Source organism: Vigna unguiculata, chromosome 1 (genome assembly GCF_004118075.2).
Source record: "Vigna unguiculata cultivar IT97K-499-35 chromosome 1, ASM411807v1, whole genome shotgun sequence".
Taxonomy (NCBI): Eukaryota; Viridiplantae; Streptophyta; class Magnoliopsida; order Fabales; family Fabaceae; genus Vigna; species Vigna unguiculata.
In genome coordinates this window covers 593,983-618,172 of record NC_040279.1, presented here as the reverse complement: position 1 = coordinate 618,172, position 24,190 = coordinate 593,983, and the positions used below count along the sequence as shown (strand labels likewise).

The following is a 24,190-nucleotide window of genomic DNA, read 5'->3' as shown; positions in this document are numbered from 1 at the left end:
AATCATATTTAATAATATTTTTAATTTAATTTTGAGAAAGTAAAAATAACTTTAAAAATAATATACAATTTTGAAATAATTTAAAAAAAAAATAAGAATTTGAAAGAGTAATAACAGATAAAACTAATATAATAAAGAATTGAGAAAAAAAAATTAAAAGAACGGTTTTTCAAAATTCACTGCTACTTCAATAAATTTAAAAAAATTCATAGCACAAAAAAAACAAATAGCACATTAAATAGCATAAAAGATTAAAAAATTAAAAAATTAAAAAATTAAAAAATTAATTATTTAATAAATTAATAATTAATAAATTAATAAATAAAAACAAATAAGAAGTTGGCAGAGTAATAGCACAAAAAAATAATATAATAAAAGATTAAAATAAAAGATAACTAATTAATAAAAGAACAAAACTTAATGATTAAGAAAAATAAAATTCAACTTTTATCCTTTAAATGAAAAGTTACAAATGTTTTTTGATTTGTTAATAGCACATTAAATAATTTTATGATGTTACGAAAACAATAATGCAGTTAAAAAATATACATAGATAAAAACTTAGTGAATTTGATGTAGCTACCATCATAATGTAGTTGACATTAAAAATAATATAAAAACTTCGACATTAGGCTAGCAATATATACTAAATTTTAAAAATAAGCATATACAACAAAATGTATATAAATTTATTATAAAGGATTTTTTATAAACCAAAAGAAAAGGAAAAACATATGGTAAAATTAATTAATTTAATGTAGCTAGCATGATTATGGTGTTCACAATGACAAATTTTATCAACACACTTTGATTCAGGTAGCAAATTTTGAAAGAAAAAATAGAGTACACAATTAAAAATAAGCATGAAATCTATTCATAATTAAATTAAGACATAGTTGAAGTAATATTGTTTTCAAAATAACAACCACAGACAAACAGAAAATAATGGTCATGAGTACAAATACATAGATAAAAACTTAGTGAATTTGATGTAGCTAGCATCATAATGTAGTTGACATTAAAAATAATATCAAAACTTCGACATTAGGCTAGCAATATATACTAAATTCTAAAAATAAGCATATACAACAAAATGTATATAAATTTAAAGAAATCTATTTAAAGAAGGTAAACAAATATTCAAAATAAATGATTTTTTATAAACCAAAACAAAAGGAAAAACCTTAGCTAAAAATAATTAATTTAATGTAGGTAGCATGATTATGGTGTTGAAAATGTCAAATTATATCAACACACTTTCATTCAGCTAGCAAATTTTGAAAGAAAAAATAGAGTACACAATTAAAAGTAAGCATGAAATCTATTCATAATTAAATTAACACATAGTTGAAGTAATATTGTTTTCAAAATAAGAACCAAAGACAAACAGAAAATAATGGTCATGAGTACAAATACATAGATAAAAACTTAGTGAATTTGATGTAGCTAGCATCATAATGTAGTTGACATTAAAAATAATATCAAAACTTCGACATTAGGCTAGCAATATATAATAAATTATAAAAATAAGCATATACAACAAAATGTATATAAATTTAAAGAAATCTATTTAAAGAAGGTAAACAAATATTCAAAATAAATGATTTTTTATAAACAAAAACAAAAGGTAAAACCTTACCTAAAAATAATAAATTTAATGTAGCTAGCATGATTATGGTGTTGACAATGTCAAATTATATCAACACACTTTCATTCAGCTAGCAAATTTTGAAAGAAAAAATAGAGTACAGAAATAAAAATAAGCATTAAATCTATTCATAATTAAATTAAAACATAGTTGAAGTAATATTGTTTTCAAAAGAACAACCACAGACAACAGCAAATAATGGTCATGAGTACAAATACATAACAGCAGCAAATGTTTTTCAAAAAATAACATAACAAACATAAAAATCCAAATAAAGTCTATCACTTTTCAATCTTTATATTCTTCTTCAACATCTTCACTGGAATCTTCTTGTTTTCTTGAACCATAGATCGACTTTGTCTTTTAAGTACTGGAACAGGTGGTTGAGTACCCAAATCAAGATTATCCAGATGAGATGATTCTTTGCGGGTTAACTCATGGATTTTTTTATTCAAGGATTCTTCGGGAGGAACATCGCTTGATACTATATTGTTCAAATGATCACTTAGAGTATCAAGATCATTTGATTCTTCTGTGAATTTGATCAACAAATCCTAAAAAAAAAAGATTAGAATATACAAAGCTTTACAAAATAAGTTAAATTGTAATCTTCAACTACCTCTGCAATGGAATCAGGTGAGGTTTCTTCTTCATTATTTGTTGGCTCATTTAATTTGGTTTCTTCTTCATTTGCAGAGTATAGATCCTAAAAATTGTATAAAATATTAATAATGATAAAATTTAAGACAAAATTTCAACATCAGAATAAACTTAATAAACTTACCAAAGACTTAATTTCAACATCAGAAAAGCTTTCAATAACTTTTTCATCCATGCAAACTTTTTTAACTCTGAATGATTGTTCAAATTTGGAATTATAATCATTCTTGCACTCAACTTTGAAGAGATAGGTCTTATCAATTAGGACTTCAAACTCTTTAGGCAAGTCTCCAGCAGCAGTGTTCTATTAAAAAAACAATTAATATAAATGATGTTAATTAATGTCAAAGCAATAATGAGTAGAATAAGTGCAAACGAAGTACAAAATAGAATAGTAAACAATTGATTTTGAATTCATTTGAAAATTATATAAAACATTTAAGTTAAATGTCAACAATATAAGCAGAAATGATTAGATTAAAAACTTAACCTTGTCTTGCAATTCAAGAATGTCAGAGCATGATTTCTTCAACATTGCACTTGCATCACGATCAAATACAACAAAAGTTGTAGAATCCGTAGAATCAATTACACGAAGTTTCAGTTTAAACCTAAAAAAAACAAAAAAAAAATATGAACATTATTAAGTTTACTTAATATTATATTAATAAAATCATTATGTGAATATTGAAAATATTACCTAGGTGTAACCTTAATGACATGCTTGTTACACTTTTCACAAAAAAACATTTTGGAATCAGGATAAACTGCTTTGTTGCAGATACATGCTGTATACCACCAATCATCATGATCTAGCACATGTTTGATAGTAGCTTTTACTACAAAAGTACTTTCCTGTAAAATTTAGAATATAAAATTATGAAAAAAGATAGTCATTAAATAAAAAAATTCATGTTGAACATAGATACAAATATTTGAACCTGCTTAAAATCTTTTAGACCTTCAATTGAACTCCTAGGATGCAGCTTAATGAAATCATCTTCTAAGCTAACTTTAGAAGAAGCAGAAAGTTGGGTAAGAGCTTGAGAAGGAGATTCAGTATTATCCCACATCCTACATTAAAAAAATATTTTATATTACAAAGATATACATATATCTATGTATAAAAAAAGATATATGTTATGTATATAGACTTACATTTTTTTCAACTTGGTTGCATCTTCACCATCACAGTTAAAGATAATCTTGGTACAGTTCATACAGTTTTGAATAGAAACTTTATCTACAAAAGATAAAATGTCAAAAAGATTTTTATTCATTAATACAACTGTAATAATGTGGTTTATGTTAGTTACCTTGGAAGGTCTTCACTTTGCAATAATGCAAAGCAATGACAACATGTTGATCCTCTCCAGAGGCCAGAAATGCATTTAACATATCAACATATTGACCAAATAAAGTACACTCCAGTTGCAAACTATTGAATGTTAAAAATAACATCAAAAGAGAAGCATATGAAATACATGAAGAAAAATAAAAAACAATAAAGAACAAAAACAAATGAGATCTGCTTACCCATCAGCTTCAATAAGGATGACATTCATTTTGGTTTTCTTACCAGCTTTCTCTAGCTCCCTCTCTGTTCCAACAGCAGTAAACATTCCAATCACATCTACAAAAAGAGGAAAAACAGAGAAAATAAATTAACAAAAAGTTATACAAAAAAATGAAGAAAAATAAGGAAAACATACTTACTAACTAAGTAATCTGTGTCAAAACCATCAGCTATGATGGTTGAAAAAGGGGTGTATGAAGTTGTAGTTTTCGGAACTAAGGTACTTTGCACCATATTGACCTTGGTTCCAAATTGGAAGTTGATCTTATAGGCATGTTTTGTGGTTCTATAAGAACCACCATTACATGAAACACTGAAAGATTGGATGCTGTAAACCTTGTCCTCTTTGATTTCAGACTGGAATTTGTATATCAATGTGCGTCTAACAGATGCATGGATTAGTACACCCTGAAAATAAAGATTCATAAATGAAAAAAGAGAAGCACATTTAAACTTACAAAAACATATGTAAACTTTTGGGTAAAAAAAAATTTAGGAAAAGTCAAGAAATAAAAGCAGTTTATAGTTGAAGGAAGATACCTCTTGGTCTTGAAGAACAATTTCCATGGAAAATGGAGTTTTTCCTTTTGTGTAATCTTCAACAAACCATAACCTTACAACTCTTGCAAGGATATTCCAACTCTCCTTCTCAGGGTTTAGTTCTTGTAAAGAGTGAGTGTGTTTTTGGATGACAGACATGGTTGAAGGAATGAGGAAAAGAGGGAAATCAGAGTAGAGTAAGGAATGAAGAAAGGTCTGCAGAAATGTATTTGTACAAAACATAAAAACATAAAAATAATAGATTGGAAGATCATAAATACAAAACAACAGCAGACGCATGCTGTGGTCTTCATTTCACAAATTTAGAAACAATCTGCAAAAGCAAAAACAGTTTTTGATACGAAAAAAGATATTTAGTGAAACAACACGCAAAGTGTGGTTTAGGTTAAACAAATGGAGTAAAAATTGGGAGAAGTGACTGTCAAAAATACGAAGATCACAAAAAAGAACAAAACCTGTTTTTCACATGGCTCAATGTTGTGCAATAAAAGGAAATATGGCAGAAAGCAGTAGAAAAAGAAAAAGAAAAGTAACTTTAAATGTTGGAAAAGGTTGACCAATCAACGAAAATAGGAAATAAAGATCTGATTTCAATATACCACTAATGAAAAAAGTAAGGGAATGCAATATTTATAAGTAATCAACAACATGCAATAGGCCAAAAAAATTGATGTAAACCAATTTGGATTCACTGAGTATAAGAACAAAAAATTAGGGTTTGAGGATCGCGTTTCAGGAGGCGCCAGAGAGCTGGCTAGGGTTTGTGCAGGAAGAGCGTCTGAAGCAAAAAAACCATCTACACAAACAAAAGAAACCAAAAAATTAGTTCAAAGCCAAAAAAATTGATGTAAACCCTAAAACAGTACGAATCGAGAGAATCGTGAACACAACAAAAATGTCGAATGAAGTTCAGAAAGAAAAGAGGTGGATCGGTCGAATGAAGTTGAGAAGGAAGGGAGGTAGATGGCGTAGAAGTGGAGAATGCGTAAAACAGGTTAGGGTTCCACATAGGGAAAGTGAAGAGAGGTGGAGAACGTCATTTGGTGACGCGTTTGTGGAGGAAGAGCGAATAACAGCGACTGAGGTGGAGGAGGAGGCAGAGAGCTGGAGGCGGAGACACAGGTGTGGCTAGGGTTTGAGGAAGGAGAAGAGAGGAGAGTGCGTAAAGGTTTGAGAGAGAAAGTGAAGAGAGAGAGAGGAAGTGAAGGGTCTGAGGAAGGAGAAAAGTGAAAGTGAAGAGAGAGAGGAAGTGAAGGGTCTGAGGAAGGAGAGAAGTGAGGTGCGTAAACAGAGAGAGAAAATGAAGAGAGAGAGGAAGTCGAGAGAGATGATTAAAGTGAGTGTGGTGGGAATGGCTGAGAAGGGATATGAAGATGACACCTGTCCAAATTACCTTAAGAGGTAAAAAATAAAAAAATTTTGAAATTGAAGAAATTCAGAGAGATTGACACGTGTAAGAATTTGCCTTTTGTGATTCTTTGAATTGTATTATAAATAGATTGAGTAAGAAAATCTTAAAATATTTATATCTCCAATTTTTTTTCTTCAAATTAATACATATGTTTTCTTTTTTAATTTTGTATTTCTTTTCTTTCTCTTTTTATTTTGTAAGTTAGTTCTACTTTATCATTCTTTTTATTATCTCGACAAAATTGAACGTTGACGTATTACAATAAAATAAATTAACATATTAATTAAAATTTATTTTAAAACTTAATAACCTATTATTGATCTGGATTTCAGCGAGGCTATGGCAGAAGTAAATGAAAAAATGAGAAGTGATGAATTCTAAGATGCTTTTTGCCTTAATAGATTTTTAAGTTTTATTGTGATTTTTTCTATTCACCTTCTTTGTTTTTTAGTTTTCTTCTTCGATTCACTTTCACAATCAGATCCAAAAATTAAAAAAATTCACTTTTCATGATTGTGTCATTGGTTTGGTGGCAACAAGAAAATCAAACATTTATCCCATTTTTTAGTGGTTCACAAAACTTGAAAAAGAAACTAATGATTAAAATTGTCTAAAACTTTAGCACTAATCCATTGATGTTTTTCATGTTTGAGATATGTCGCTAAATCTATCAATAACTTATATTTATCGACGATTTTTAATCTGTCGGTATTAATCCTTTGCAGATTTTCTATAATGATAATACGTGAATTGAAAGCTTGCTTTTCCTCCAAAATTTCAAAACCTTTTTTTTTTCTTCAAAACATATCAATAATATGCTTGATTTAATCAATTTTCTCTGCTCTGTTAGAATTAAATTTAAGTCTTGACATTTATTTATTTAGTTATGTATTCGGTCATTCTTTTATATTAAAAAATAAAATAAGGGTTAAATATGTTTTTGGTCCCTTAATTTTTAGTAAATTTTAGAATTAGTCCATTTCGAAACTTTGGGCCAACTTAGTCATTCATCTTTCAAAATACGTTGATTTAGTCTTTTTAATCAAATTTTATTAGGTTTATTTGATGTTTCGTACGCATTTCAAGATTGTATTTGAGTTGTTTATACTGTTTGACACATTTTTGCTTTAATATTAAGTCAAATATTATTATGAAACACGCTTGAAATGTCAAATAAACTTAACAAAATTTGATTAAAATGACTAAATCTACGTATTTCGAAAGATAAAAGAGTAAATTGGACTAAAGTTTCGAAATGGACTAATTCCAAAATTCACTCAAAGTGAAGGGACAAAAACATATTTAACCCAAAATAAAACATAAGTATTTAAATAATGGGATATGAAAGAGTAATAGTTTTGACTAACTACTCTTCTTGCAATTATTAGTGGTTTTGTTTTATATTTAAATGATTAGGCAAAGTGAAAGATCAGTAGTGGACCTTATAGTAAAAAATATTAATGTAAAACTCTGTATTTATCACAAATTAATAATTTAGAGTTAGAGTTGTTTGACTTTGTTTATAATAATGATTTTGAGGTATAACTACGAAGATTTTTTGGTGAGACTTGATCAAAAGATATTTTTTTTATGATTTTTTTTACATTGAATTTTTTTTCATATCTTATTTTAACTTTTGATTTTACATAAATAATACAAAAATCAAGTATCTTTATCATGTAGAAATAGAAGTAATTCTCATATACAATGATAAGAGGATTATCCACTAATATCATTTTTTAAATTAATTTTGTCATAAACTTTTAGTAAAGGCTTTATGGTAGAAAAAGTTGAAATTTTTATGGCCCTTATTTATCACACTTGTTTTATTTATCACTTGAATCAATATCTTATCATAGATGATTAAATTAAAGATAATACAAACAATTGTTGAACCACCAAAATAATTTTTCTTTCTATATGATTATGTAGGCATGGGTAAAATGTTTATTCTCATGGTCATTAGTCTGCAATAAAAATAACAATAACAATTAGTGAATGACTTTTAAAAGTTGCAAATTGACCTCGAATGAGATTTAACAAATGAGTAAAAAAAGTGTTAGAATATTTTCACCCTAAATTCTAAATTTATTTTTGATGATTTGATTATTTTTATTTTAATATTATTGCAAATTTTAACAGTATTTCTTATTTGAGAGGAAGAGTTACTTTAGTTTGTACTAAAAGTATTTTCAAATACTTATTTTTAATTGTAATGATTTAAGAAGTAAAAATTACACAAAAATGTTATTTATGTGAGATATTTAAAAATTTAAAAATAATTGGTCATCAAATATATTTTCTAATATTGAATTATTTTCAGATAAATATATTTTAAATGTAATATCTCATCTTAAAAGTATAAAAGTATAAGACTATTAAAATAAAACATTTCATTAAAATATTCAAACAATAGATATTTATACCCCAAGTTTCTAAACTATGGTTCTATTTCAAACTATACCAAACAAGATTTACTATCATCCCACGACTTAGACTACTACAATGGCACGGACCATTGCTATGACTGAGAGAAGCCATGGTTTCCCCAAAAATTTTAAATTTTATTTTTTATATAATATTATATATTTTTTAAAATTATATTTATATATTATTATTTTATTTATATTAAATTTAGTAAAAAAATTCATTATATCACCTATTATATATATATATATATATATATATATATATATATATATATATATTAAAATTTATATATATTTATTGTTTAAAAAATAAAATGAAAACCAACTTGATGAACATTGGTTAATAAAATATAGTAGGGTTTTGTCACTAGTTGCAAGGTTTTTTTTTTTCTTTTATAGTAAATCATTAAGAAAGAATGAGAGTAGAAAGAGAGACAAAGATATAGATTAGGAAATAAAAGATTAAAAACGCACAATATCTCTCATGAATCGAGGTTAATATCTTATTATGATGTATGTACTATGATTATATTATTATGATATTTTTCTCAAATTAAGTTTTGTCTAAATTAGTAAGCATAATTATGATCGTAGGATTCTTTAATAAAATTGACACGCACCCTAATTATATTTTTTTTTTTTGAAAGTAGTATAACCTAAATTATGAAATTATGAAATTTTGTGTTTTATGTTGTATATGGTAAAATTTGTAAAATTTTATGGATGTATCTTATCCTACGCATACGAATCTTATTGCATAAAATGAATTAGAAATATTATAAATTGAAAAATGTAGACGATAATCACTTTATGAGAATGGTTTAAACAAAAGAAATGAAGAGTCTTTTTATTTAATTAGAAAAAAATAATTTATATATAGAAAATGTAATTTGGCACTCCTAAAATTTTGTCCAAGTTTCGCCACTAGACAACTAACTCATTATCTCTAAGAGGAAAACTATAAACTTGTATCTTCATCTACTCACACCAATAAGGCGATCATTATTAAATGAAGAACACAAACACAAAACAAACCAACAAAGAAGAAAAGGTAAACTAATATACAAAAAGAACATCATATAATATGTTGTATCACAATACAATGCACTCCAACTAATCATACAAATACAAACTATATAAACAAAGACTCTCCTAAACTAAATTATTCAATACATAAATTGATATTTAATATCAAGAGGTTTTAGCATTTGTGATGGATACTCTCCACCCATAAGGTCAATCCTATACAGACCACTTAGAACTTCAAAAAGTTCCCTTGACCAGGATCTCCTGCCACTCTCAACCCTAGTCCATTCTTCTCTATGTGAGTTTGAATGACTAGTGGAGTATCATGATAACTTCCAACCCTAGACTCCCACATCAATGCTTACACTACACAACAAATGGGACTTTCCTATGTAATTCCATTCTCGAAAACAAATAACCCTTTATTTCATCCTTACTAACCATTATCTCATACAAAATCTATTGATAACCATTATACATTATCATACCTATTTATACTTATCAATAATTTCATTATAAATACATCATACCTATCAAACAAGTTCTTCTGAAATTCCAAACATGAAAAGAAGAGTTTCTGATACCACCCAGCATAACAGACCACCACCTATCGCCACTCAACCAGAGGTATCCCTGGAAGGTTTCTGCCCAATGCCAACCAAATGGCACCCAATGCCACTTTCTCGTCCAACAAAAGCACCATTGCAGCTTCCATGATTGAAATCTTGGAACTAGTGCCCAAAGACAAGAAATCCAACCATAGAGCCACTGGATTAGTGGCGCCCAGTGATATCAATATCGTTTGGCACTATACGAGAACATCAAACTCCCATTTTTGAGATTTAATTGAGTAATTAGACCTCTTCTAATTAATCCCCACTTTCTAAAATTAACACTTCAAATTTCAGGTTCTTAACTCGAGTTTGACCAAATTACTTCGTTAAAGGATCTCATAGAGGCATCCAAGTTCACATATAAAACCATATATTTGAAAAGAAATCAACACACAACCCATGCTTAACCTCAATTCAACAACTTTAACAAATCATTCAAAATTTTAGATGATGTAAACAAAATTCTGCACAATCCTACATACTACACGAGTTCAATATCATCTTATCAGTTAAAACATGTAGTTCATCACCGCAGAACAAGTAAATAAAAAATTCATAACTTATCACACCAAATTATCAATTGACAACAAAAAATTAACAATCTCGACAAGCAAAAGCAAGAATTAGCTTTCCTCACTTGTGAAAATAACTTAAACAACTCTAGATAACCAAATTGTCTCTATCTCCACATGATGTTCTATCTATATATAGAAACATCATAAAAACGATAAGGACACACCATAATGATAATTGATCAGACACATGCAACCAAAAGAGGACCGCATGCAAAGATAAAACTAATCGGTCCAAATTAAAGAGTTGCCTCGAGGATCACTCCAACGGTTTGAGCTCTTCAAACAAATGAACAAACTCTCAAAGAACTCTAGAAAAAGATGATGTGTTTTAAAATAATGAAACTCATTTATAACAAAATTATTTATACTAAATCTTTTTAATATTAAAATAATATGAAATCTCACTGTTTTTAAATCATTATCAATTCTAAAATATCATTATTCAGGTCTTTGTATTAAATGTTTTATTTGTTACTTTTTTAAATGTTTTTTTTCATATTATTAATTATGTTAATTAAATTACTTATTTTACAATTTCGTGTTATACATTATTTTATTTATTTAATAATTCCTTTACCTGCAAGACAAGTGTTTCAATCTAATTAATTAATAAAAAAATAAGATATCAATACCCATCATTACTCGTGAAGTTTAAGGCAAATTTGAAATGGTTAGAATTTAGATAATCTCTTTCCAATTCTGAATCAATTAAAAGAAGAGAAGCTATATTAATAATGTTTAAGTGTTCATTTTATTTTAATGCTTAGTTTAATTTCAAATGTCTTTTTTCCTAAATGTCTTTTTCCTATTCCTTATTATATTATCATCATTATCAACAAAGTCGAGATTCTATAACATTCTTATAATATTCTTATGTGAGATATTTTTCCTACAAATGTTATTTTATTGAGATATTTGAAAAATTAAAACAATTATACATTAAATATATTTTCTATAATTGAATTATTTTCAGTTCAATATTTTTAAGTTTCTATTTGTTACTTTTTAACAATATTTTGTTTTCATATTATTAATTTTATTAATTTAATTAACTATTTTATGTGTTTATTTTATTTTAGTTCTTACTGTAATTTCAAAATGTCTTTTTACTTATAAATGTCCATTTTCTTCTGCCTTATTATATTATATCATCATTAAGAACCACGTCGATATTCGTGGAATATTCTTAAAACATTTGAGAGCAGAAATTAAAAACAAAAATGTTTAGAAGTTAGAAGAACCAAAACAAATATTACCAGGCACAAAAACAAAAATTGATATAATTAGAGAGCTTAAAAAATGTTCCTACACAATTATAAGTTTATTCATTTAATTGTTAAAATAATAAAGCTTAATTTTAAAAATTACGTTCATTTATATTTTTAATCACTAATATTTAAAAATAAATTTGTTTCCGTTCCTGAAATGTAAAATTAACTCTCTGTTTCTATTTCATGACAAAGAAATAAACATGTTCTAATTCTATGCTCAGACATAAAATATCTTAACAATAATACAAAGCAAAACAAAAATGCCATATAAAGAACACAGAATTCATTAAAAATGAAAGTGAAATCTTAGATGGAATGTCAAAAATTTCATAATGATACCTTGAGCCTATTTAAGAAAGTGAAATCTTCTAAATAGAATATAGGTAGAGCATATTTGAGAAAGTGAAATCTTTAATAACATTTAAAATAAAATACTAAAACAACTCCTTTTAGGTTACAAAGAACTAAAATAATTAATTATAAATTCAAAAAATCAAAAGCCAAGTTATCCAATTTTTTAAAAAACTAAATAAAATATAATAAAGTCAAAATAATATATCCAAAATGACATCAGTTATGATTATAAACAGGACGGATCATTAAGGGATAGGTGTTATGGTACTCAAAACTTTTAAATTATGTGTATATTACTAATTTTTTAATTTTTTAATTTTTTTTTGAATTATAGTATATATTAAAAATGGATGGAAATTAAATTAGATATTTTTAATTTTTTTTATAAAATACAATATTTTATGATAATAAATACTCAAATATAAAATCAAAATAATAAAAAAAATACTTATTTAAATATTATTTATTTTCTTTTATTATTTTTCTCACAAATTTAAATTATCTCTATCTCACTTGATTTCTTTCTTAATTGAAATAAAAAAGTGAAACTAGAAACAAATTTATTATTTTTGTTCTTGTATTTTTTTTTATTTTTTGAAAAAAGAAATCTTGTGTTACTTGATACTGAAATATTTATTTAATAATTAACATTGTTCATTTTTAAAGAAAAAAAATAAATCTCTTATCTAACTTGATAATGAAATATTTATTTAATAGTTAACATTATTTTTTTATTTCATGAATATTTTGTTTATATTTTTTTATGAATATAAAAGAAAAAGTAATGTACTATATATTATTTCATAGCCAATTTTTAATTATAGATTAATTATTCTCTTAACAACTTTCGATCTTTTACTTTACTGTATCATGATAAATTATTTTTCATCTTAAATTAAAAAAAATAGTTATATAAATAAAATAGTAAAAGAATAAATTTATTTTTAAAAGTTATAAAAAAAATTACTCACAAAATAATATTTCATGTGTGATTTATTTTGTAGCTATATATATATATATATATATATATATATATATATATTATTAACTTTTTATAGTATTAATAATTAAATTATATATTAATTTTTATTATAGTAGCAATAATAATTAAATATATAAATTTTGAGTATAATTTTTAAAATTATATACATCTATGCTTATAAACATTACAGCATTAACCTAAACAGAACATCAATGAATTTTCCATTACTGCGTGCAATTTTAAATTTACTGACATTTTCTATTGATTTTTGCTTACCTTTTTTTAATCTTCTTTATTTCTTTCACGCATCTTTAGATTTTAACATATACTTTTTAAACATTTAATTCCAAGGTCTTAATTAAATTTACGTTTTACTTCTATAGCAGCCATCATGGACAGAGTCAAATCAACAACTGTTTCAACTGGTTGACAAAATAGCTTCAGCATTATCCTATATTTTCATCATGTGAACATGTATTACAGATATATTTGTGTATAAATGTGTTGAATTATGAAACATAATAACTCAATAAACCAAAAGCAGAGAAGTAAACATGCAGATGAGTTATCTTGCAGTGTTTCTGATACTGCTTCTTCCAATCTCATCTTCATCTTCATCTTCATCTTCAGCATCTACCTTGGTTGAGAAGAAATTCAAGGAATGTTTGATAACCCAACTTGATGGCAATTCTGAATCCGTTGACAAAATACTCTTCACCAAATCCTCCTCCCAATATCCCCAAGTCTTGGAGGCATTGGAACAAAACCCTAGATGGGTGAATTCATCAAATAAGCCTCTTCTGATTCTAACACCTTTCCATGAATCAGAAATTCAAGCAGGCATCAGATGCAGCAGAGAACTTGGTTTGCAGCTCAGAGTCAGAAGTGGTGGCCATGATTATGAAGGGCTATCATACCTCAGTAAGGTCCCATTTGTGATGGTTGACCTCATCAACATGCGTTCCATTCAAGTTAACCTTTCTGATGAAACAGTTTGGGTTCAGGCTGGAGCATCAGTGGGTGAACTTTACTACCAAATCTCAAAGGCTAGTAAAGTGCATGGTTTCCCTGCTGGAACCTGTCCAAGTGTAGGGATAGGTGGACATATCAGTGGAGGGGGGCAGGGTGTCATGTTGAGAAAACATGGCCTGGCTGCAGACCATGTTGTTGATGCTTACATCATTGATGCAAATGGGGAGATTCATGATAGAAAATCAATGGGAGAAGATGTTTTCTGGGCCATAAGAGGAGGTAGTGCTACTAGTTTTGGAGTCATCCTTGCATGGAAAATCAGGTTGGTCAGAGTTCCACCTATTGTTACAGGTTTCAATGTTTTCAAAACAGTGGAAGAAGGAGCCAAGAATCTCATTCACAGGTGGCAATACATTGCACCTGAATTGCCTGAGGATCTTGTCATTAGAGTAATAGCTCAAAACAGTGGTGACAAGCCAAAAAAATTGAGAGCACTCTTCAACTCTCTGTTCCTGGGAGGAGTAGACAGGTTGATCCCACTGATGAATCAGAGTTTCCCAGAATTGGGATTGCAGGCCAAAGACTGCACTGAAATGAATTGGATTCAATCAGTTATGTTCATTGCTGGATTCGACATACACGACCCTCTGGAACTCTTGCTCAACAGAACTACCTCACCTAAAAGCTCTTTCAAGGCCAAGTCTGACTTTGTGAAGGAGCCAATACCAGAAACTGGTCTAGAAGGAGCTTGGAAAATGCTTGTAGAGGAAGAAGCATCAACCGTGATGATATTGGAACCCTATGGTGGTATAATGAATGAAATTTCAGAATCTGAAACCCCTTTTCCCCACAGGAAGGGCAACTTGTACAACATACAATACTTGGTCAATTGGAATGGGAATAGCAACGAAGAATCCAAGAGGTATCTACTCTGGGCCAAGATGATTTACAGATACATGACTCCATATGTGTCAAAATCTCCACGAGCTGCATATTTCAATTATAAGGATCTGGATTTAGGCCAAAACCTGCTTGACAACACAAGCTACTCAATGGCTAGTGTTTGGGGTGAGAAATACTTTAAGGGAAACTTTAGGAGATTGGCACAGATTAAGACAAAGTTTGACCCCCAGAATTTTTTCAGGAATGAACAAAGTATTCCTCTCCTAAATGCTCGTCCTTATAAATAAAGTGCATGCATGACATTATTGGGAGAACCTAGAACATTTGTGTTATACTTGAATAAGATGTGTGGTTTAGTTCCTTTCCTAGATGTTCATTCATTTCCTTTTTCTTCCTTATTAGCAGCATAAAACTCCACACCAAAGATAAGCTACTACGATGACATTTTCTAATAAAATAAAACAATAAATCACATTAAAACTGGGATGGGACTATTCATATTTGAGAATAACTTTTTGAAGAATACAAATTCTGGTGATGTCATTAGAAACTATTTTCAGAAACGACTAAAATGATAGTGAAGCAAAGACGATAGGTAAAATAGGTAAAATCGACATGTGTAGATCATTGAATGACTAATCAACATTTTTAAAATTACTATAATAAAAAGCAAAAGATTAAATGAATGGCAAAAATTAATTACACAAAAAAACAGAGAATACGGGACAATGAATGGGAAAAACCACACCTTCTGGCTTCACCAAGCTTGATCATTGAGAAGATCTTGGTTCCTATAATTTGCCCATTTTTCAGACACCAAATCAATGAAACCTAAGTCGCGAAAACAGAATATGGGACGAAGAAGACACACAACAAAGAACACCCAAACTGCACCGACACAACATAGAATAGAGGAGAATTGCAGAATATAGGAATGGGAAAAGAACGACGAGAAAGGTATGAACTTTTGGGAGAAGAAGCAGAACCTAAGCATAAGAGAGAACCTAAAACATTTTTTTCTTTTACAGACCACTGTTTGCTCTTTTAAATACACTTATGGCGCCTTCTTCCTTATATTTACTCCATTAATATATACAACTAATCATCATAAGATATATAATTAATTAAATATGTCTTTAATTCTTTAAATAGGGACAAATAAAATTTTCTTTTTTGAAATTTTAATACATTTAAGTTTTCAAACTAAATTTTATGGTAATATTTGAGTTATTTAGGTGTTATTTGACATATTCCTATTTAGATGTTAATTGTAAAACACATTTAACGCAATTAGATTAAAATGACTTTAATCATTCATTTTTCAATTTAATGTTGTTGGAGATTAAAATGTATAAAATCTTTGGACAAAAACAAATTTTAATTTTGCATCAAATTTTATAAACTAAAAATATATTTAACCTACTATTAATGTGTAATTAATATATCACTATTTATTATTAATATATAAATTATATGTAAAATTTACATTAATAATCTAACATCCCGTTTTAATAGCATAACACTACTAAAATAAAACAGATCATTGTAAATATTCAAAAAAATAAAACAGATCATTCAATATATATTGTATATTAGTATAGTCTTACCAGATAAGAATGTAGTATTATCACTCATGTACATTATCAAGCTATTATACTATGATCCTATCAAAAAACTATACCTAACATAATCTAACATCGTTCAACGCCCAAACAACCAACTCCGTAACATTAAGCGATGCCTCTACACCTTTATTTTTGTCTGCTCACATCAATAAGGTGATCATTGCAAAAGAAGAACACAACACTTACAAACAACAAACAAAAGAGGGTAAGCTAATGTACAAAATGAATATCATATATAAAAAAATAACATGTTGTATCACATTACAATGCCTTAGAACCAATCATACAGATATAAACTATGTAATCAAAGACTCTTTTAAACTCAATTATTTGGATCTAGGCATTGATGTATGATTCTTTGTGATTTTTGCATGTATGATAATAAAAAGAATATTACTCGACCTGAGTTGCTCTACCTGAGCTGATACACACAAAGTTAGTCATTTTAACAGTCATAAGAACCATGTGGTCGTTCTTAATGACAAGACCTTCTGTCTCTCTCACCACATAACTCATTCTACTCTATGTGAGTCTTGAATGGGTATTTGAGTATCAGGATAAACCTCTAGTACAAACTCCTCACATCAATCCATACACTAAAGGAACATTACCATAGAATCTCTCTACAAGATTTCTGGAATTACGTCAAAATCATACTTTCATCCACAAACATTATTCCACGTCAAATTCCAAATATCAAGCATCATATTCGTGATCAATTACAATCGTCATATATTTCCCTACATGCTCATAACCATTAACATGTCCATCATCATCATAGTTTCATACATCATTATATCCATGCATATTCATTAAAGAATCGATAAAAAATTCTATAAACAACCAGATACCTTAATTTATTCCAACTCAAACCAATACCACAAATAAGAAGTGCTCTTTCTAAAAAGGGAAACCTAAAATAGGACAAACATAAGAAACTAACTTTTCTAACTAATGACCTGTAATCAAAGATACCACAACTGGTCAAAGCAATAATTCCTTTGTCTAGAATTTGTTGTCAAAATTTCAGTTCGATCTGACAGTTAACGAAACGAGAATTCAATTTTCCCAAGATGACACAAACCAGAAAAACTGAGTGGCGCTCGGTGCCAGCCTAGGCGCCTAGTGAGTTCCATAGTCGCTAGTGAGAGGACCCCTATAACTACCAAGATTTACTTGATTTTTTGGCATCCGACGACACCAAGTAAGTGAACTCTCTAACTTTGGAGTCGCCCAACAACGACTAACTCAAAGGAGCCACTATCTCATTGGCGCCCGACCTGATCAGAAATTTCTACTTCTCCTTTTGAGTTTGATTTGAGTAATTTAACACTATTCTTCTAGCTAAGTCTCAATGTTCAAACACTTCAATTATCACAAAACTCGTATGTCTTGGCTCAACCAGTGGCAAATTACCCAATTCACTCTCAAAGGGGTATTCTCAATAGTACAATGATTAATTTACAACATTTCACCAATTGAAATACAAGTCATGAAGAATTTTACATACTACACATATTCAAAATCAAAGCAAGCACTCACATACAATTTAATTTACCACTTTACAAGTACACATGCAATTCAACATCACAGAGCAAAGAAATATAGATTTACAACTTAAAACACTACATTCACAGTTCATAGCACTAATTAATAACTCTCAACATGCAAAACTAAAATTAGTTTTCTTCACTTACAAAAGGCAGCCCATATAGCTCTTTAAAAACACCAAAACATCTTTAACTCCACAGGATGCTCTATCTACATAAAGGAACATCACACAAATGATCAGGACATACCATCATGATCACTGATCAACAAATACTCATAAGGAGAGTTAAAACCTCACATGCAACCAAAGAAGACCAAAGAAGAATCACATCCAAGCCAGAACAGAGAAGACCTACATGAAAACGAGCAGAAGTTCAACGTACACGGTTGAAGAAACTAATCGGACAGAAAGGAAGAGTTGTTCGCCAAGAGGATCACCCTAGCGGTCTTTGATCTTTAAACAAACAAGTAGCGAAGAAGAAGAAGAAAGAAATTATAAAGCTTTAGAAAAGTGGTTTATAGAGAGATAATGTGTTTTAAAAATAAAGAAACTCGTTTATAACAATTCTATTTAAACCAAAACCTTTTAATATTAAAATAATCAAATCTCAATATTTTTAAACGACTATCACTTCTAAAAAGTCATCTTGTACTAAATATTTACAAATAACTCATGATATATCAATTTGTACCATTAATATATATATATATATATATATATATATATATATATATATATATATATATATATTGTTATACATACTTTTGCATGTATAGTTAATATACCCATTTATATTTTATTAAAATCAACTTTTATACTATATACATATTAATAAAAAAAATGTTAACAATAAAATAATAATAGTAGTAATAATACTAAAACAAATTATAAAAATAATTTATTATTAATGTATAAATATAATTCAAATATTTTTTTAATTTAGTAAATTAATATTAAAAACACACAAAAGAAGGAAAAAAAATCAGTGCATTATATTTAAATTTATTAACTAAATATAGAAAAGGTAATTTTAATAATTTAATTTGTTTATAAAAGTATAACAAAAGTTTTCATAAAAACTGAATTTGTAAATAAATATATAATTATAAACTTAAATAAATAAATTTTAAACATTTAAACTTTAATTTAGAAAATATGGATTTAAAATAGACTAGTACATCTAATTATTTTAATTTAAATTAGTTTTATTTTACAGAATATAGGTATTCATTTGATTTCAATTTAACTTTTAAATTATTTATATTGAACTTGAATTTAACTCACTTAATGAGATTTTTCAAAATAAGAAGTATCAAACATAAGGATGAAATTGTATAGAATATTATATTTTTATTAAAGTGCATTATAACTTTAAGAGAATATCATAAATATTTATACAAACATTACTTAATATTTAACATTTCATTTCTAGAAATCAAATAAGTAAAAATGACATATAAAAATTTACTCTATTAGGTACTTTTCTTTATAATTATTCTTACCATTTTAAATGTTCAAATTTATTTATACAAATGATCATTTAAGTTATATTTGTAAACAATAAAACAAGTTATTGTATTATTAAAATAAAAAGTAAGTGAAAAAATATAACATAACAAATAAATATAACATATTATATTAAAAACTTGATATGAATTTATCCAAAATATTAGTATAATTCTAAAAAATCATTAATGCACTTTTAAAACACAAAACATTTGTGCGTAGAAAAATGTCAATATAATATTATTATATACATGAAAACACAACACATGTATGTAATATTATTATATACATGAAAATACATGTGCTACAATGTTTGTTTTTTATGATAAAAATAGTAATAAAATTATAATGATAAAAATAAATAAAAATAATTTTTAGATGATCTTTATTTATATAGTATATAAGTTTTACTTTTTTTAGAAAAATACTTAAAATTTAAGAAATGGTTAAATTTAGAAAAGTTAAATTTAAAAAAAAAACGAAAACTTTAATGTTAAAAATAAAAAATGGACACCAAAAAGAAAATTTTTCTTTATATATAGATATATAGATATATAGATATAGACAAATAATACACGTATTCATAAATTAAATGAAATAATGAAATATAAAAAATAATAAGAAATTTCTAAAAAGTGTATTTGTTTCCTATATACTTTATAAAAAATATTTAAAATTAATTTTTTAATCAAACTTTTAATTATCCTTTTAAAAAATGTATAATTAAATTTCATGCTATGAACAATTAAATTTACAATCATTAAACAATTTTTAGATGATTTTTGTTTATTTAGTATGTAAGTTTTCTTTGAGAAAAACATTTAAAGTTTTAAAAATGGTTAAATTTAGAAAAAATTAAATTTTAAAAAAACGAAAACTTGAAGGTTAAAAAGTAAAAAAAAAGGACATAATTTTTTTTTCTTTATATATAGATAAATAATACACGTATTAATAAATTTAATGACATATAAAAAATAATAAGAAATTTCTAAAAAATGTATTTGATTCCTATATACAAAATTTAAAATTAATTTTTTAATCAAACTTTTAATTATCCTTTTAAAAAATGTACATTAATATATAAATTCTTTTTCCTTATTACATTATCATCATTACTTTAACCTTCGGGGAATATTCTTAAACAAGTGACAGCAGAAATTAAAAAAAAAAAAAAGTAATCAGAAGTTATAGGAACCAAAACAAAATATTACCAGGCACAAAAACAAAAAATGATACAATTAGAGAACTTAAAAAATGTTCCTACACAATTTTAATTTTATTCATTTAATTGATAAAATAATAAAGCTTAATTTCAAAAATTAGGCTCATTTATATTTTTGGTCACTAATATTTAAAATAAATTTGTTTCCGTTCTTGAAATGTAAAATTAACTTCTTCCTTTTTTTATTTTATTTCAGTAACTGAGAAAGAAGCCTGTTCTAATTTATGCTCAGACATAAAATATTTTAACAATAATACAAAAATAAAAATAAATTGCCATATATTAAATATGAAAGTGGAATATTCTTAAATGGAATGTGAGTCTATTTGAGAAAGTGAAATCTTCTGTAACATTTAAAATAATCTTACTAAAACAACTCTTTATATTACAAGAACTAGAAATTAATTTAAAATTCAAAAAACCAAAACACAACTTACCCAAATTTTTAAAAAGACTTATAAAATACAATTAAGTCAAAATAATAAATCTAAACACACCCCATCTTCAGTCATGGCAAACTAATTATAAATATTACCATAGCAACCTAAACAAGAACATCAATGAGTTGACTGCGTTCAATTTAAAATATATTAACATTTTCTATTGATTTTTGCTTACTTTTTAGTCCTCTTTATTTCTTTCCAAGTATCTTTCATTTTTACAAATACTTCTTAATCATTTAATTTCAATGTCTTAATTATATTTACGTTTTCCTTTTCTAGCAGCCATCATGCACAGAGTGAAATCAACAACTGTTCCAACTTGTGACAAAAATAGCATCAAAATTATCCTACGTTTCCAAGTATGTTTTCAAGTGAACATGAACTCCACATGTGTATCTATATAAATGTGTTTGAGTTATGAAACATGATAACTCAATAAACCAAAAGTAGAGAAGCAAGCACGCAGATGAGTTATCTTGCAGTGTTTCTGATACTGCTTCTTCCAATCTCATCTTCATCTGCAGCTTCTACCTTGGTTGAGGAGAAATTCAAGGAATGCTTGATAACAAAACTTGATGGCAATTCTGCATCCGTCGACAAAATAATCTTCACCAAATCCTCATCACAATATCCCCAAGTCTTTGAAGCATTGGAACATAACCCGAGATGGGTGAATTCCTCAATGCAGCAGCCTCTTCTGATTCTAACACCTTTCCATGAATCAGAAATTCAAGCAGGCATCAGATGCAGCAAAGAACTTGGGTTGCAGCTCAGAGTCAGAAGTGGTGGCCATGATTATGAAGGGCTATCGTACCTCAGTGAGGTCCCATTTGTGATGGTTGACCTCATCAACATGCGTTCCATTCAAGTTAACATTGCTGATGAAACAGCTTGGGTTCAGGCTGGAGCATCATTGGGTGAACTTTACTACCAAATCTCAAAGGCTAGTAAAGTGCATGGTTTCCCTGCAGGAACCTGTCCAAGTGTAGGGATAGGAGGGCTGATCAGTGGAGGGGGACAGGGTGTTATATTGAGAAAACATGGCCTGGCTGCAGACCATGTTGTTGATGCTTACATCATTGATGCAAATGGGGAGATTCATGACAGAAAATCAATGGGAGAAGATGTTTTCTGGGCCATAAGAGGAGGTAGTGCTACTAGTTTTGGAGTCATCCTTGCATGGAAGATCAGCTTGGTCAGAATCCCACCTATTGTTACAGGTTTCAATGTTTTCAAAACAGTGGAAGAAGGAGCCAACAATCTGATTCACAGGTGGCAATACATTGCACCTGAATTGCCTGAGGATCTTGTCATTAGAGTAGTAGCTCAAAACAGTGGTGACAAGTCAAAAACATTCACAGCACTCTTCACCTCTATGTTTCTGGGAGGAGTAGACAGGTTGATCCCACTGATGAATCAGAGTTTCCCAGAATTGGGATTGCAGGCCAAAGACTGCATTGAAATGAACTGGTCTCAAGCACTTATGTTTATTGCTGGATACAATATACACGACCCTCTAGAACTCTTGCTCAACAGAACCACCACAAATAAAGACCCTTTCAAGGCCAAGTCTGACTTTGTAACTGAGCCAATACCAAAATCTGGCCTAGAAGGAGCTTGGAAAATGCTTGTAGAGGAAGAAGAAGCATTAAGCGTGATGATATTGGAACCCTATGGTGGTAGAATGAATGAAATTTCAGAATCTGAAACCCCTTTTCCCCACAGGAAGGGGAACTTGTACAACATACAATACTTGGTGAAATGGAAAGGGAATGGCTACGAAGCATCCAAGAGGCATCTAGACTGGGCTAAAAGGATTTACAGCTACATGACTCCATATGTGTCAAAATCTCCACGAGCTGCATATTTCAATTATAAGGATCTTGATTTAGGCCAAAACCTGCTTGACAACACAAGCTACTCAATGGCTTGTGTTTGGGGTGAGAAATACTTTAAGGGAAACTTTAGGAGATTGGCACAGATTAAGACAAAGTTTGACCCCCAGAATTTTTTCAGGAATGAACAAAGTATTCCTCTCCTAAATTAAATCCTTATTAAATAAAGTGCATGCATGACATTATTGGGAGAACCTAGAACATTTGTGTTATACTTGAACATACTTGAATAAGATGTGTGGTTTAGTTCCTTTCCTAGATGTTCATTCATTTCCTTTTTCTTCCTTATTAGCAGCATAAAACTCCACACCAAAGATAAGCTACTACCATGACATTTTCTGATAAAATAAAACAATAAATCACATTAAAACTGGGATGGGACTATTCATATTTGAGAATAACTTTTTGAAGAATAATACAAATTCTGGTGATGTCATTAGAAACTATTTTCAGAAACGACTATAATGATACTGAAGCAAAGACGATAGGTAAAATAGGTAAAATCGGCATGTGTAGATCATTGAATGACTAATCAACATTTTTAAAATTACTATAATAAAAAGCAAAAGATTAAATGAATGGCAAAAATTAATTACACAAAAAAACAGAGAATACGGGACAATGAATGGGAAAAACCACACCTTCTGGCTTCACCAAGCTTGATCATTGAGAAGATCTTGGTTCCTATAATTTGCCCATTTTTCAGACACCAAATCAATCAAACCACGACACAACATAGAATAGAGGAAAAGAATCACGATACAGGTGTGGACTTTTGGGGAAAGAACCACAATAGAGAAGCAGAACGAAAACTAAAAGATTTTTTGTTTTTTTTTTTCAGAGCAGTGTTTGCTCTTTTAAATACACATATATGGCGCACTTCTTATATTTACCCCATTCGAAAATCAAACATTTTTTTATAAAGGGGAGAAATTTACTGTATAGAATATTTTTTTTTATAAGTT

General features: G+C 28.0%; 3 protein-coding genes across 3 annotated transcripts; 2 read left to right on the top strand and 1 right to left on the bottom strand.

Annotated features, from left to right (window-relative positions):
• Positions 1 to 3,204: 3,204 nt before the first annotated feature.
• Positions 3,205 to 3,930, bottom strand: LOC114181510. The gene is made up of 4 exons (XM_028067986.1): positions 3,845 to 3,930; positions 3,625 to 3,746; positions 3,467 to 3,551; positions 3,205 to 3,382 (listed from the first exon to the last, which is right to left on the bottom strand). Exons 1-4 carry the CDS (start codon positions 3,928 to 3,930, stop codon positions 3,205 to 3,207), a joined length of 471 nt encoding a protein of 156 aa, XP_027923787.1.
• A 9,599-nt stretch (positions 3,931 to 13,529) lies between these two features.
• Positions 13,530 to 15,296, top strand: LOC114193606 (berberine bridge enzyme-like 23). Its single transcript, XM_028083478.1, has one exon. It carries the CDS (start codon positions 13,662 to 13,664, stop codon positions 15,267 to 15,269), a length of 1,608 nt encoding a protein of 535 aa, XP_027939279.1. The 5' UTR covers positions 13,530 to 13,661; the 3' UTR covers positions 15,270 to 15,296.
• Positions 15,297 to 21,582: 6,286 nt separating this feature from the next.
• On the top strand, positions 21,583 to 23,485 carry LOC114193617 (berberine bridge enzyme-like 22). The gene has a single exon (XM_028083488.1). It carries the CDS (start codon positions 21,797 to 21,799, stop codon positions 23,375 to 23,377), a length of 1,581 nt encoding a protein of 526 aa, XP_027939289.1. The 5' UTR covers positions 21,583 to 21,796; the 3' UTR covers positions 23,378 to 23,485.
• Positions 23,486 to 24,190: the final 705 nt, after the last annotated feature.

Bases quoted from the DNA above. Each gene is read 5' to 3' on its own strand.
- LOC114181510 (XM_028067986.1), bottom strand. From the start codon at position 3,930: ATGTTTACTGCTGTTGGAACAGAGAGGGAGCTAGAGAAAGCTGGTAAG. The intron at 3,552-3,624 runs GTAACTAACATA...TATCTTTTGTAG, and splicing joins CAAAGTGAAGACCTTCCAAG to ATAAAGTTTCTATTCAAAAC. The intron at 3,383-3,466 runs GTAAGTCTATAT...TTTTTAATGTAG, and splicing joins GCAACCAAGTTGAAAAAAAT to GATGTGGGATAATACTGAAT.
- LOC114193606 (XM_028083478.1), top strand. From the start codon at position 13,662: ATGCAGATGAGTTATCTTGCAGTGTTTCTGATACTGCTTCTTCCAATC.
- LOC114193617 (XM_028083488.1), top strand. From the start codon at position 21,797: ATGAGTTATCTTGCAGTGTTTCTGATACTGCTTCTTCCAATCTCATCT.